Source organism: Melopsittacus undulatus, chromosome 1, assembly GCF_012275295.1.
Source record: "Melopsittacus undulatus isolate bMelUnd1 chromosome 1, bMelUnd1.mat.Z, whole genome shotgun sequence".
Classification (NCBI taxonomy): domain Eukaryota; kingdom Metazoa; phylum Chordata; class Aves; order Psittaciformes; family Psittaculidae; genus Melopsittacus; species Melopsittacus undulatus.
Genome location: NC_047527.1, coordinates 151,345,798 through 151,362,447, shown reverse-complemented (window position 1 = coordinate 151,362,447; position 16,650 = coordinate 151,345,798). Strand labels below are relative to the sequence as shown.

General features: G+C 43.2%; 1 protein-coding gene across 1 annotated transcript in view; it reads right to left on the bottom strand.

Annotated features, from left to right (window-relative positions):
• LOC101875134 (rab effector MyRIP) overlaps positions 1-14,444 on the bottom strand; it is a 167,614-nt gene extending 153,170 nt beyond the window's left edge. Inside the window, exons 1-2 of the mRNA XM_034068325.1 lie at positions 14,383-14,444; positions 2,015-2,164 (exon numbers count right to left, since the gene is read on the bottom strand). Coding sequence (XP_033924216.1) covers positions 2,015-2,124 — 110 coding nt within the window. The 5' untranslated portion in view covers positions 2,125-2,164; positions 14,383-14,444. The remainder of the gene's footprint in view (positions 1-2,014; positions 2,165-14,382) is intronic.
• Positions 14,445-16,650: the final 2,206 nt, after the last annotated feature.

The window sequence follows — 16,650 nt, the reverse complement described above, 5'->3', positions numbered from 1 at the left end:
AAAGTTGCTACCTGGAATTAATTATGGGGAGGGGCGGACAGAACCCACAAATACAAGTTGGGTTTCAGTTTCTTAACAGCAGTCCATATACAATAGTAGATATGTAAAATATATATATATATATAAAATACTTGTATTAACGGCAATCTAATATAAAGCAGCTTTTTCTCTTACAAAAAGATTACAAATACAATACAAATACATATAAAAGATGACAATACTTCTGAAGTGAACTATATACTGGAGACTCTGCAGTTGATAGCTTTCTAAAACCCAATGCAAAACAGCCAAGAACATCCAAGCAGACACAAGTACTGATCTGCTTTGCTACAGGCTGAAAATTCTCATCTAGAGCAAGGCTCAAGTGTTTTATACAACAACATTTTCTATTACAGAGTATGACAAAAAGATGTGTTGCTACATCCTTTTAGCTTTGCATTTTGTCAAAGAAGAAAAAGAGAGAATAAGCTTTAAACTGCACTGGTCATTTTTAAGGACATTAAAACCATTTCAGTATCAGCCTACATTTCAGAAGTTGGACTTTGTCAGTACAGCTCATTATTTCCAGCTTAGCACGCTTACATAACATACTACATTCAAGAGGATACTACAATACAAGCTGCATTGAGTCTATGTGTTTTTCCTACCTTTCCAGTGTTTCATCTCCCTTCCCACACCAGTTTTCTACTTGTGATCACTCAATTATCAAGCCTAATGGACAGATTTAGCAGCAGAATGGTAAAACACAAACACCAGCAAGAACTTTCCAGTCAATTTTCTGTGGGCATGCTTTACATCCTTCCCCCTCCTCCCCTCAGTACAGCATCTCTGTATAGCATAGGCAAGATGCCCCAGCACTTGCTACCTGTGATACACTCGCTCCAGTAAGATACAACCAGTCACATAAGGAAAAAGCCTCCACACTTGAAGCTGGTTCTAAACTCCTGGCTTTGTTGTGAAGGACCCAAAAGGAATCAGTGCTACCCACAGCAAAACAAACAGGCAAATAAGTAATGTGCATGCCATCCTCCTCCAGTCCTTCTTCCCTGTGGCAAGCTTGTAGTACCAACCCAAGCAAGAGCCTGCACAGCATGCCAACACTGAATTAGGCCTATGCCACAAGCTGCCTTTCTTGTTCCGAACGTTTCAAGTAGTTTCAGAAAACAGGAAGATAAAATTGACACAGGATTCCTCTCAGTTCCAACTGCATCTAATATATATGCCTAGTTTTGTGCTTATTTCACTCATCTTCCTGCTCTGTTGACATCAGCTTGATGCTAAATGATAAAGAAATAGATATCTATAAGGCTAGTAAGATGTGCATTTGCCAACTGGAAAGAGAGTCTTCAGACTGTTCTAGAGAATAAATAATACATTCAAAGACTATAAGAAAAGTCAGATATAATAGTTTGAGGAAATATTGTTGAAACTACAAGAGAAATACTGCATCTACCAATTCAGGTCTCTCTCAGCAGTCCCATTGGCACATATTGAAGTCCCTGGACCGAGAAAGCTACCTTGCCAACAAGTTCCATTTAATTGCTTCTGGGTTGTTTCTGCTTGCAATCATTTTGTATAGAGGCTACTGAAAGCATAGCTAACTTCTCAATACAATGGATAATGTGTCCCACTGATTATTTTGGAGGAAGGAAACGCACTGAACTTCTTCACCTTCAGATGTCTCCATATAGATTAAGTTTCTGAATAAAAGGAACTGACTATAGCAAGCAAAAAAATTCTCCTAACCTTGTGTTTCTTAAAGCCAACTACTACTATAGTCTCTAACCTACTGACATACACAGATGATTCAGAGACCACTGCTGTGGTTTAGGCCAGGGTAGACTAAACAAAACTGAATTACTACTTAATAATTGAATTCATGTAGAGAAGTCTGGATGTTTATTGCCTCTGTGACAGGAACACCATAAAAGAGCTGTGTTCTCCATTTCCCCCCCAAGAACAGTTTGTAATGATCCAGAGAGACCAGTATTTTTAATCATGTTGTTATTCTTACCTTAGCCTTTCTTCTTCTTTCTTCCGAAGGCTGAAATCTCGCTGAACCACCTGGAGCACATGCTCTGCTTCTTCATCAGTCAAGCCTGAAAGATCCAGCTTTCTCCCCATTGTATACTCTGTCCTGGACAGGAACAGCGATGAGGACTATCTGAAATCAGAAACAGAACAACCAAATGCAAAATCAATTGAAAGCACTGGTATTTTCCCCAAGTGTGTTGAAATCACAAGCACAGCTGCCCAACAAAAAGTTCCTGCTATCAGAGAAGAACATCATAGAATCCTGCAATTATTTAGGTTGGAAAAGACCCTTATGATCATGGAGCACAACCAGTAACCTCACACTGCCAAGTCCACCACTAAACCATGGCTTTAAGCACCACATATATAGGTCTTTTGAATACCTCCAGCAGAGAAACCAGGATTTAAAATCATCATTAAAAGTACACAGATATCATTTCAGATGCATTTCCCAGTGTAACTGGTAAGATGCAGATGTCACTGCTGCCACAAGCAGTTACTTTTATTCACACCCATACACTTTATAGGGAAAACTCAGGATATAACTGAAAGGAACAAAACATCTATTTAAAACAATTGCTGGAGCCAATGGAGACACCTCCATGGTATGGCTACAGCTGACCAAGACACAAGACAGTGAAGAGATCAAAGATGTAGTTCCAGCTGTTCTTGAGCATCAAGATAACAACTGTGATGAGCACTGTCATAATAAGCTCTCCCTTCAGGTCTTCAGCAAGATGCTTTGGGAAACATTGTCAAAATTAATAGTGGTTTTTCACACCTGCAAACCTGGAAGGAAAACCAGCCCATTGATGCAACTGCCACTACCAATGAGGATGTATTAGAAGAGGGAAAATTAACCCTAAATGTATTAGAAGGGGGAAGCATGCAGCCCCACTACCTTTGATTTTTGGGGTCAGAAACGACTTAATTTGACGTAAAAACATGTTTTGAAATCACCACTGACTTTAATTTGATTTTCATGTGGTATACTTAGAATCACAGAATGGTTTGGGTTGGAAAGGACCTTAAGATCATCTAGTTCCAACCTCCCTGCCATAGGCAGGGACACCTCACACTTACTTACCTGTAAGACTCAGCCTGTATTCCAACAGTACATAAACCTCTAAGGAACTTGTGTGGGTTTTTCCCCCCAGGAAATAATATCTCTGATCTGGGAATATCACAGCAGTTTAAAAGCACTTACAAACAATGCTCAGACGTCTCTTTTTCAGTAGATCCTCATTATGCATTTGGAAATGCACAACAGTAAATCCTCCAGAGGAAGGGAAACAAGTTACATTAAAAACCAAAAAACAAACAGACAACAAAATAGTTTCTCAGCCTAAAATAACTTCTGGCCTCAACTGAAATAACTTACATGAGGCTGTTCATACGTTTGCTTTTAGGTGTTTGCTTTCAGGAGTAATAAATACTTGTTTCTAATGCTGTTCAGCCTGGAGAAGAGAAGCTGCATGGAGACCTCAGAGCAGCTTCCAGTGTCTGAAGGGGCTACAAGGATGCTGGAGAGGGGCTCTTCATCAGGGACTGCAGTGATAGGACAAGGGGTGATGGGTTCAAAGTGAAACAGGGGAAGTTCAGGTTAGATCTAAGGCAGAAGCTGTTCCCTGTGAGGGTGCTGAGGCGCTGGCACAGGGTGCCCAGAGAAGCTGTGGCTGCCCCATCCCTGGCAGTGTTCAAGGCCAGGTTGGACACAGGGGCTTGGAGCAACCTGGTCTTGTGTGAGGTGTCCCTGCCCATGGCAGAGGTTGGGACTGGATGATCTTAAGGTCCTTTCCAACCTAAACCAGTCTGGGATTCTAGAAAACTTTTGCTCAACAAATTAACCCACTGTAAGAGGAAAGCCTAAGCTTGCAATACACAATTATTGTTTGAGTAATACTGCAATCTTAATGCTTCTTACAGTCGGTTTTCAAATAAAATTAAAACTTCCACAACAAAAACATTTCTTGGATTTAACCTTAAAAACCAGAACACTGAAACACCCAAAAAATCCCCACAATGTGATGAGCAAATGAAAAGTTTCAAATGCTTCTGAATATTAAAATGGACAAGAGCATCCACCCAAGAAATGAGGGCAAGTAGGATATTTCCTAGTCACTCATATGACAGCTGAGCTGTTCAGACTTGCAGCCTCAGCAGAAGATTAGCATTCGAGGAGGGTGGGGAGAAAGCCCACAGAGCACCAACTAACATTTCAAACAGATTTACTGCTTGACAGTGAGCCACACTCTGAAGCTGATTCTGCAAGTGCCCACACTGAGTACTGTACAACACGGGCATCTTAATGTTGCAGCAAGGAAATCAGCACTAGCCAGACTGCATCTGCATCCAGTCTGGGCTCCCCAGTACAAGATACAGACTTAAGAGAGAACCTTCAGCTCAAAGCCACAGTTAAGGGACCGGAGCATCTTTACCATACAAGATGCTGGGATCTCCACAGCTGCAAAGTCTCAGGGCAGGACTATAGTTTGTATCTGGTAGAGATGCTTCCAATCCCCTGGCACCACAAACAAGAACATCCTATCATTCTTCCCATTCCTGAGTAGATTTATAATCAAGATTCCACAACACAGTATCATTTTTGCTATAAAATGCTGCTCCTTGAAGCCCACTGATGAAATGTGGTACTTGAGGAGCCAGTATCACAGACACCTTCAACCCAGCTATTTTCAATTCGAGTATTTCATGTAGAATATGTCTCCCTCAGATGCTCTCAGCTTTATTCACCAAACCAAACACCAGTTTTTCTGCTCTGTTCTGCTACTCTACAACTTCCAGTATTTTCCAGGTAGAAAAATCAAGAAGAAACAAAATCTGCTAGTAATCTTTCGATTCTGTTGCCAACCAACTCATCTGTACTTCCTTCAGCAGCCTGTCAGGCCCTAAGAAATACTGCTTGATCTGCCTTGCCATTATGACTTGGCATTTGACCAGCTTTTGCAGGAGTCTTTTAGTTCCTTAAGACATTCTTTCTATAATCTTACTGATGAACATTTTGCCTGTTTAAATCAGACAAGACTGGCATCTTTCTATGCCACAAAGGAAGACAAGCACTTTGTCCACAACAGTTCCTTCACCATACCTTGTATTTTAAAGAGTTATGTTTATGGCTGCCTGAAATAAGCAATCCTATTGCTAGCAAGAGGCCATCACACTCATTTTTAATGTAATTGTCACAATACATATCATATAGAAATTATCAAGTGTCACAGCATTTATTTGGTGACAAAAACAAGGTCCTAGTGTTGAAACTGTAAAGGGAATTCCTGTGTTTTGATTTATGTCAACACACTTGAACAAAACAGACTAGACAAAAGACAACATTTAAAGAGCATTACCATCCTAAGTAATTTCTACTAGAGCTAGCACATCCATAAGTCTAAGATTAGGCATAATTAATATTGGTCACAAATTTCATAGGGTTTTTAATTCTAAGGAATTCTAGAAGCTGCAGTAAGCATCACTGTGGATATTCATCCCTTTTCACTGGAAATAAACTTATGCCCCAAAATAACAAGAGGGAAAATATACTCATCAGGAATACAAAGCCACCTCTTTGGATGAAAACTGAAGCACAGCCCCATTGACTTTAACATGAGGACCTGCATCCACTTTTTAAATGAGATGCAAGACCAGGATCTCAAAGATGATGTTATTCTTTGTACCAACCTGATATTTACTGCACATGTCTCCTGTACTAGATCCAAAGAAGAACATCCTCCTCCTGTCAACCTTGTACCAATGAGATTTGCTTAGAAAAGCAAACATCTTGCAATTGCCTGGACCAAGTCAGGTTTCTTTCTCGGGGGGATGCACAGGGTGAAGCAGGAGGTTTTAAAAGGACCATGAAGTTCACTCACTTTCTTCTGGGATAAATAGTCCTCATTAATACATGTTACTGCAGTAACTGTGTGCGCTTCTTATCTAGAATGCCAGGACATACTATAGTGGGGGAATTTATACATCTTCAAGTCCAAAGGGTAGTGCTGAGCGGGTTTCAATTTTAATCTATTTAGGAAATAAATAGGAGTTTCACAGGCTTCTTGCTTCTATAGTTTACATTAAGTACTATGAATATGAAATAGCAGAAGCAGAAAAGCTCCACGAAAGTCACATTTTAGTTTAATAAGAATGGCATCTCTCATCTAAGCACTCTCCCAGAGGCAGAACAGAACATATTAAACTGTAACTAAAAAAAATGAGCTATTTTGTTTGCATTGTAAACTTTACTTTTACAGAAAAGCCTCAAGATTACAGAGAGGAAATATTTGTCATCTATGTTTGACAGATTAAAGAAAAAGGTCACATTAAAAAGAGAATCTTCATAATAAACCATGACCATTTTATAGCTACATATCAGGCCTATAACTGACACACAAGTATAAACCCCATTGGCAATTCAAAAGCCAAATTCATTGACCAGAATAATCTCCCCACTGGTAACAGTGGACTCCTTAGAGGAAAGGCTTATTCAAGATTTGGCTCTACAGCTGCTAAAGATCAAAGGTCATCTGGCAGATACTGCTAGCACATATTGCATAGAGTCATTGAATAGTTTGGGTTGGAAGGGAGCTTCAAAGGTCATCTAGTCCAATCCCCTGCAATGAGCAGGAAATTCACTGTTTTCCAGTATGCTCTCATTTTACTTCAGTCTCATCTTCCATTGTTTATGCAGGATTTAGTCAAATCATGTGCAACTCTGTGTTCTCTATTTAGTAGCAACTGTCTTATGGGAGAATGTGTAGTGGAGATGATGGGTCTTGACAGTATTCTGACTGTGTGAGACTGACTGTTACGCTTCCCAGAATGAGGAAGACAGCTCGGAGACAAACACAAAACTGGAGCGGTGATGTGCTGACATGCAACTGCATCTTGGATGATGCAGCTGGTCTCTTTTCCACATACCTTCCATTTAAAGCACTCATGCAGCTCATTCTATAACAGACTGTCAACCAACCCCCAAGGTGAACCATGACAGCCCATACATGCGCTTAGGGTGTGCATCTGAAGAGCCCAACACTACCCAAAATTCCACATCTTTAAGCACCAGACTGCAAGGGCTTTCCTTTGGATGCCTGACTTGCAAAGTGGGGCTCAAAGCTTTCTGCTTCATACCCAGGCTCCATGTACAGAAAGAACAGCAGCCACTGAACAGTAACATCCCTTCTTTCACCTTCCCATGGTACAACCCACAGCAGAACACACCTGGCAAACCCATCTTCACTGTACTTTCTAAGCTTGAGAGAGCATGAAGGAAACACTAAGCAAAAAGCACATCTGCATTGCTACCTCTGCTCAGCATTACCTCAAAGACTGCAAAAATCACATTCACCCATCTGTATTGCACTACACACACCACATGCTTCTCCCCAGACACCTGCCAGTCTCTGCATTTCACAAACAATGGCCCTCAAATGAGCTACACAGTTTAAATACAGAATCATGGAATGGTTTGGGTTGGAAAGGACCTTCAGATCATCCAGTTCCAACCCCTGCCATGGGCAGGGACACCTCACACTAAACCATATCACCCAAACTGAAGGGAGATGAAAGGTTGAAGGGAGACGAAAGAAACAGCAAATCCTTCTCTGCTCCTCCAGAGAACTGATGGTGGTTTCCATCTCATTTTAAGAGGCACAGAGGGAGCACTCGCTTTAATCTATGCAGCAGTCTGACACATGCACCCAGAAAAGAGCTCCGGTTCAATGCCATGTTAAGCCTGAAAATGTCCAAATATCTATCTCCCTCCTTGTGGAAGGGTCTATAAGATAACACAACTCAGGATATTCCTGTGCAGACCTCTGTTTCAGATGCCAACATCCCATCTTCTTGTACTATCTGAAGAACAAAACAAAGGTCCACTACCACACGAGCGGTGGAGCAGCACATGACAAGAGGTGTTTTGCAGTTAAATGTCTTCCCCAGTACCACAGCAGTCACTATTTGTACAAACAGCTATAGAGGAGCATCCTACAGATAAAATCCCACAAACTAAGCAAGAAAATATAGGTCCTTCCAACTCTTCCAAGTGCAAGATGCCAAAGCATCACTACTACATAAAGTGGTGGTTAAGGCTTCTCATCCAAGTTACTCACACCTTTATTTAGGGGAAGAAAGCACTGAGAAAAGAGGTGAAGCATTTTTAAAACCTCAAACAGCTCTGGAAACTCTACATTTTAGATATGCATATAAGTTTCATTTTGCATTTCAGTAATACAGGCAAAAGGGTTACAATATATTAAGCATCTCATCATTACTTGAAGCCATATTGTGATCAACCCATGCAAGCTACAAAAGTAAACAGTTAAGTGGATTGCTTGACTGCTACCAAAACATCCGTAGTATAAACCCCAACCAATATGCAAACACACCACAGCCATAACTAAAGTATCCTACACAATGAAATGGATTTTTCCCCCTCCACAACATATGTTGCACTAATTGATATTCTGCATCCCACTTACTAAATACCACTCAGCATAGCCTTAAGTTTAATGCAAGAACTAACCTCTGGCTGTGAGAATCTTTCTGCAGGACTAGGACAGACTATTTTTAGAGGTTAGACAATTCTCCCAACAGCAGTTGCCACGATGAGACCATGTTCTCTAGTGCTGCCAGATGTGAGAACAAACTTCATGCTGTAAATCACTGCTAACTCTAAGCACTGACAGGAAACCCCACTGCAAATTACTGCATTTTAGTCCCATGTGTGGGACCCATTTAGATTAGCAAGTAAATGAACAAAATAAACCCAAAATAGTTTCATAAGACTGTGCCTTATGCATTCGTTCTGACACCCACAAAGTGCTTCTAACCCTGACTTACGCTAGAACAAGCAAGAATCATAAGAGATACAATAACAAAGAGTGATGTCTGTAAAGCCACATGTCCTATTTCACTACGACTTAGTGATGAGCTGTGGTTGGTTGGCACACAACTTGAGCCCCATGCATGGGAAAAAAGGGTTTCAGGAGCAGGTTGTCCTTCAGTTGTTTAGATAAGCATTTGTTAAGTAACATAGAACAAGAGTAACATACAGCCAGGCCTGTAGAAAGCCTCTGGAAACCAAATAGGAGCTGGTTAATCTCTCAGGTGGGGGGAGTTAATGGGTTAGTTTGTTGACACTGGGAGCTACTCTACACAGTGCTCTGGGCCTGAGCTTGGCTACTAGGTTTTCTTCCTCCTCTATTGACACTGCACAACACGGAGATAAAAACAGCATCTGAGCCCTGGCCAACAAACATGAACCTGAAGTTCTGGATCCCAAGTTCATACAAACAAGGAACACTTGCATTCAAGCATAAGACACAGCCAGGCACTTTCTGGAGCTCAAAGGCCAACTTTATTACCAGTTTTTGACTGCTGGTTCACTCATATTTGAATCCAAACTGGAGCAGCCTCAGAGCTCCTTTAATTTAAACTAGAGAACCAAAGCAGTTCATCCTTTTACAGGTTTTGAGAATCATCCAGCCAGCACAGACACCTTTTTTGGGTCCCACAGAAGCTGTTATTTGATAAGCTTATGCTAAGCCACTATCATTAGGAACTAGCTTGGACTCATTTGTAGCTTAGTTCCTTCATTTTCCAAGGCAGTTCCCTTTATCAGGGCCCAATCTTGAAGATCGAAGTGGCATTACCAGTACACTACATAGCATACTCCTTTGATAAGCTCCTACATAAACCAAGAAAATTCCTGTCTCTATTGCTCTACATTAGCTTCTGGACCTTGATATGACATTGACAGCAACTTCTCCCCTAACTGAAAGCACAATCTTAGCTATTCTCCATCTGCCACAACTCCATAGATGACATATCTCCAAGGAAGAGGTAGAGTTCATTTAAGCATGTGTGGGACCCCGTATTTCATCTATTGATTCCCCTCTTTTTACCTGTGATGGAGCAAGAACCTGAAGCCTCATCATTAAACATTAAAAGTGTAAGGAGCTGGAAGAAGCAGGTTGATCTTCTCTAGAGGAAAACTGTTTTCTTCTTATCTGGAACTCAAACCATGACTTTGTGCTTGCAGTAATTAATTTACGGACAATTTCTAGCACTGCCTTTTAGGTCAAGCCCAACTAAGGCTGTAAAAAACAGCATCACCAGAAGACACCTTTTACAACCCTCCTCAAAGCTCTTTCCATTGTTTTTAAAGCCTAGTGTTGCTCCAATTCATGCACTACAGTTTGATTTAAATCCAACTCATGCTCCATCAAACAAATATCAAAGCACTGATGACCGCTAGATTCAAGTGTTGAGGTAACTTCCAGAGCTACACCAAGCACTCCCAGGGATGACCACTGAGGGGCAGAAAGATCCATTCTCTTAAAGGGGAAAAAAGGGAACGAACCTCTTGCAAGATTAATGATGCTTAGAAAAACAGGTACATTCTGCAGCTCGAGGTATTTGAGGGCAGTGTTAGCTGCATCTTTGAAAACAGCACATAAATCACGCACTGAGCATCCATGTCCTAGCAACTAATGCTAATGGCACAAACCAGCACTTCTGTGTTTGGATTGGCCAGTGACACAACATCCTGTTCATACAGCCAACGGGGAACAAAAGAAAACCACATTAGAATTACCTTCTGCATCAAAGGTAATGCCTGATAAGCACAGAAGTCCTTCTTGAGTTAGTTTCAGAAGAGATAAAACTCCTCATCACAAGAGCAGAGCATAAAATTTACTCCTCAAGTTGTAAATGTTTTGCTTTCTTTCCTCTCTTGAAGGCAAACAAATCCTGTACTGTCTTCCTCCAAGGATAGAAAGTTGGTTTATAACAGCAGAGCCATGGATTATTCCACATAGAGGCAGGTGGAGGGTGTTGGAGAAGGGACAGTTTTGTTACTAAAACACCCCAAAGATTTCAGGCTGTTTCCCAGATTCAAGACCCATTAAAGCCAATGGGAATGCACAGTCTTTAACAGCCTTTGAATGAGGCTCAACATTTCAGATTGCTATCACAAGAAGAGACTACATCTCACTCTCTACAGTAAATGACCTCAGCACCCTTTAAACAGACTTGATCCAGAAATGATGGCTGCATTAGGTCACTTATCCATTTATTCTTCTCCATCAAAAAGCAGCATATGTTGTAAGGAAGAATCCAGACAGAAAAGGTTTTTGGAAGCACTGCACAGCAGAACTTGAGCTTGGGTCTTCAGCAGTACCAGAGCTCCCTTCCTGCCTGCCAGCAGTACCAGCAATACCCAGGGAGACTATTTAATTGATTACCATGAGTCAACTTGAGACAATGCCATTGAAAGCATCTCATCTTGAAGATTAATCTCCACAGCAGTTAGCTCCTCCACTTGAATAGGTGAGGTTATATTTGTACTTTGCCTTGAAGAATGCAACATTTACTTCCTGCGGTAATGCTTTATATCTAAAGTCAACCAGTAGACAGCAGTAACTGCAATGATCTGAATAAACATTGATATTAGTTTCATGCTCATCAGTTGATCAATAAGTAAATGAAGCATAGAGGAAGTAACAAGAGCTCTTGTTTCCTTCACCCAGCTCAGGGACTAATATGTCAGTAAAAATTTGCAAGATATGGGGTTTTGTCAGTGTAACATTCTTAAATAAATAAATAAACATACTGCACTGCTGTTGAAATTCAATGCTTATTGGCCTGGAAAACTGATATTTTCCTGATGTATTCCTATTTCCAGAATAGCATCCATAAGATCGAACTTTGTGCCATTACTGCAATAATGCTGAGACTAGCTTTTGTCCAGTCAAGCCACTGCAGCCCTTATGCTGTTCTTCTATGCTAAAGCTTTCCACTATAGCGTGCTTTATGTCTTTATTTTCAAGACACAACATATCAAACATCCTGTTTCTTGTCTGAAAATGCAATTTTAAGACCTGCAGCCTAATCTTTTTCTGTAAGATGGTTTAAAACAAGTAATAGGGTAACACATTTCAACTGAATGTTAACTAGCAAGCAGGTCACAATCACTAGGCTGTACCATAGGACTCTTACTAGTGGGCTAGCCACATAACAGGGGTCTTTCTTTGGGTTGTCTGCCAAATCACATCAAATTTGGAGACAGGTATTTTTGCCAGATCTCAGAGACAGACAAAACTAAACCACGGTTTGAAATCTTATCAAACTACAGCACATTTAGCCCTTCTACAAAATTCCTTATATATACCATAGATAAAGGCCAAGTTTCCCTGGTAATCTCAGCAACAGTCTGGTATGCTTCACTCCACACTGAAATACAGCAGTTATCTTCCTCTTCCAATAAGCTTCTTTTGAAAATAAGCTGATATAAACCTCTGAATGTAAGAAACTTGGGGCTGGTTTATTTTCTGGCTGTCAGTAGTTGACAGGTAAGCCAGAAGCCTTTAATATCTCTAAGAATCTGTTAATATCCTACCTGGATCCAAAAGGAAGGTGAATAAAGAATTCCATAGGAAGGCTGACTTAGCCTACAGAAAATTATTCCTATGGATTTCATGGAACTACATTCAACCAGTTTCTTTTAACTTGTCCAAGTCTCCATGGGCAAGTTAAGGCAGTTCACACTGCCAAACAGCAGTTTGCAGTCCGATAACAATAGGGCATGTTAATGTTGGCAGCAACACAAAGGAGTCCCATTTTCATACAGATGTACTTTTATGCACAATAGCATATTTGGTATTTGCAGCTTTTCTTCAGCATCACCCATGCATAGTTTAGGGAACTGCTTTGTTTAAGCACAAGTTCTTCAAGTGTTCTGTTTACTGCAACTGTTCAGTTAGAAAGGTGAATTACTGCTGTGTTCCTAACACGTGGGTACACCCTCTGTAGCACACTCAGCTGTATTCATCAGGTTAGAGTGGAAGCAGGAAGCCGACTCAGGAAAATAAACACGAGTTTTAGCTTGGCTTTCTCAGTCTCATATTGCTCCTGAATGGCAGTGGTTCGGGTGAAGACAACCTGCTAAAAAGCATTAACCTGTCTGAAAGGACAATATTGTAGCATTGCAATCAGCAGGAGGTCTAAGACACACATCCTGTCATGGGGGCAGTGCTCCCTCATGCTCATAGGGGCTACTAGGGTGAAATTGACTTCTGGGAGTTCTCAATGGCAATTAATGTATCACAGCTGCTGAAAACGCTACACTGTGATTGCTACATGCATTGCATTAAGTTCACTGACAAATTCCATAGGAAGGCTACAGGATCACCAAGTACATGTTTGGACATTTAGGCATCATGCATTAGTGAATATGCTCTGATGCAATCCAGGTCCTGAGTAAGGATGGGTAAGGCAATAGCCTGAGGGATTACGTACAACATAGAGCACCTTCTGCTTCTTACACAGCTCTGCTCACTTTCCCAAGCTAGAAGCAAGCAGCAAACGCTCCTCTCTGACACTTCACTGCAGGGACAGAGCCAGTGCTCTCAGTGCGGCTCACAGGGAACCGCTATCACCATTAATAAGCGGCTATAAAACCCCATCCAGCCTGATGACAGTGAGAACAACGTCTGGTAATGGAAGAACCAAACTAACTTTCCCTCTTTCCTCCTTGTAGCTCTGCAGAAAAGGGTTATCAGAGGAGCAAAACCTTCCCTTGCCAATATCCTTGCTGTGGCTGCTCTAACAAACTCCATGCTCCACAGCAAGCCAGCCGCCCGCATTTCCAGCAGCACAGGAACCAGGCAGACGGTCGGTATAAGGCAAAAGCCACCATTTGTCTAAATAGACGGTCAGACACAGTTAACATCCTTGCAGGAGGGATGCACACCCGCTCTTCATGCGTTCTGCCATCTAATTCTGTTACGTTCGCCTCAACCACCACACAACCATCAGCACAACACACGCTCCTGTAATTAGATTCCCTCCCCAAAGTCAGCCCGAGCCAGCTGGTATTTTCCTCAGCCCTTACGACAAATTGACCTTGATACTAAGGAAACGCACACTGCTTGTGTCTGTCTGTCTGAGGCATACATACATTACAAGCGGAGCGCCGGGATGCTCCTGTGGTAAAAGGGGGCAGAGGCAGAGCCGCGATGAAGCCCTCCATGTGCTGACGGGGAAGTTGATCGAAACTAAACCGGTATAACGATAACAACGATGATGATGATGATGATGCACTGCAGAGACAGCGCTGCAACAGCCACGCCGCCGGCTATGAAGCTCCTCAGACATCACCCCGCTGACTACAGCGGCCTCGCACCGTGCCCCGTCCGTCACCAAGTGCCCAAGGAGCAGCGGCGGAAGGCGGCGGCCCCTCAGCCCTCAAGGCCCGAGGGACCGGTCGGGGTGGGGGGGAACCGAGCACCGACCGAACCCCCTTCACCAGCACCCCCTGCCCATCGCGGCCGTACTCACCCTCAGCCAGAGACGAGGGCTGCACCAAAATGGCAGGCGGGCAGTAACTTCCCAGCGCCCCGTCCCTCATGCAGGGATGGGGCTGCGGCCGCCCCACGGCCACACACCTGCGTGGAGCCGAGGGTGCCCCGCTCCGCACCGGGGCAAGGCGAGAGCCCGAAGCCGTGTCCTCCTCCTCGTCCTCCCCTCAGCGCCGGGTGCTGCCGCGGTGCCCCCGCCGCGCACCGGCACCTGCCCGGCCAACGGCGGCCAATGGGCTCGGAGGGGCCGGGCCAAGGGCGGTGCGAGGGGTGGTGGTGGGGCCGGGCTTCGGTGCGGGGTGACCGGTACCGGTACCCGTCCCCATAGCGGGGTGACCGGTACCGGTATCCATCCCCATAGCGGGGTCCCTCGGAGCCGCCCGGCCACCAACAGAGAGGAGAAGCGACCGGACGGACCTTGCCTTGGATGCAGGCCGGGCGCGGTGTCTTCGGAGGTAAAAGGGAGCCGGTTGATGCTAAAGGATGGGAATTGCATCCCTATGGATGTAGCACGCTTGGTGTGGCCTGGTCAGTGATTCCCATCACCAGTGAGGCTGAAGTGACCATGCCAGCTTGTGTCCCTGCAGATCGTGCTGCATCCACATCATTACTTTACCCAAAGTGTTATTTTTCATCCCTGTTCTGTAGGGTTTTTCCCCCTTCAGGCTTGCTTAACTTCAGTTTAAAATAGCTGCAGCTGTTGGGTGCGAGGAAGGGTTTGTTTGATCTCAGCTGAAGAGCTCTGTCAAGGCACATGTGTTCAATACACCCTGGCAGGTTTTCAAGGGAGATGCCGTCTGCAACACCTCTGTTTACACTGATTGTGTAGTGTTATAAACAGACTGGGTTATTCCTTGTGCCACCCATGTGCAGAATGAGTGCTGCTGTATGAGGCAGAAACCACCTTGATACCAAAACCCTGGACAGCTTTAGGAAGTGTTCTGCATCCCATATTGATTCCTATGTCCCAAATGCACCTATAAAACAAATAACACATTTCCCAAAGGGAAAAACTTCTTTAAATGAAAACAAGGAAAAGGAGCAGTCCTGTCCATGGCAGCAAAGCAAGGACTCACTCAAACTAAAGGTCATCATTGCCTCGATTAGAAGTAACATGCACCAAGCATTGCCAATGAGTGAAGAACCAACCATACAGAACCCCCTCTCAGCCTTACTACTGCTGCTGAAACCCTGCAAGTATAACATGGTTTAAAATCATCTGTCAATACCAATTAGCTATAATGGTTCTGGTTACACAAGCACGAGATCAAACAGGTTGCCTGTGCCCTGCTCCTCACACTCAATAAGCTAATGCTACGTTCAAAAGTGAGGTTTCATCCTTGCCTCAGCCCTGTGCATTGAGGTACATAGAGAGTTTATGCTTTTCTCTGTTGTATTTCACATTCTTCTCTACAGGAGACAAAGAGTTGGACTTGGGGCTCTTTTGTTCCACACCAGACAGGAATCAGTATGTTTTTATTCTGCATCAGTACCCCATGGGGAAGGTATTAACTTAGGGCACGCTTAAACCAACCATTAACAACTCAGAATGGTAACTAAGATAGGGGAAAGAGAAGAACAGTGCATAAGTGGAGAAATACTGTAATGGCCTTATGGATGCTATGTTGGACTTCTCTGCCTGCATCCCCCTCCCTACTTGTTGGATGCTCTGTTTGTCTTCATCTACAGCTTGTGTTGTCTCACTTGGAAAGAGATCAACTTCTGTTTGCAGCCATAGCAAGCACTTTCTGATGGCTGCTATTCACAGTCAAAGAAAACACAGACTCCAGTCTCTTTTGCACAGCTACAGGCAAACTCGTCAGGCAGAGATGGGTGAAACTGAGATGTGCCCAAACACCTTCCCACCCAGTGCCTGGTGACCAGAGGGCAGCAGGGCACCAAGAGGTACAAGGGATGCTAGCAACAGTGGGGTGGTCACCAGGGAAAGGAGAATGCCCTCTATGTGTATCTCACTTCCTACAGCTCTGACATTCCCAGTCCTTATGTACATGGCAGAGCTCAGTTAAACTGCAGGCCATGCAATCTTCCAGTGATAATAACCTCGGGAATAGAGACAAGCAAATAAGAAGTCAGCCCCCCAGTATGAAACCATTCTGCCACGTAGTGCTAAATAAGCTGCAGCATGGAAAAAGTCTTGTAAAGAAAAAGATGATGGGTCTGGTAATAACAGGATGCAGGACAAGAAAATGTGTGTTTTCTTGATGGTGAGCTTCTCTTGTCACAATGC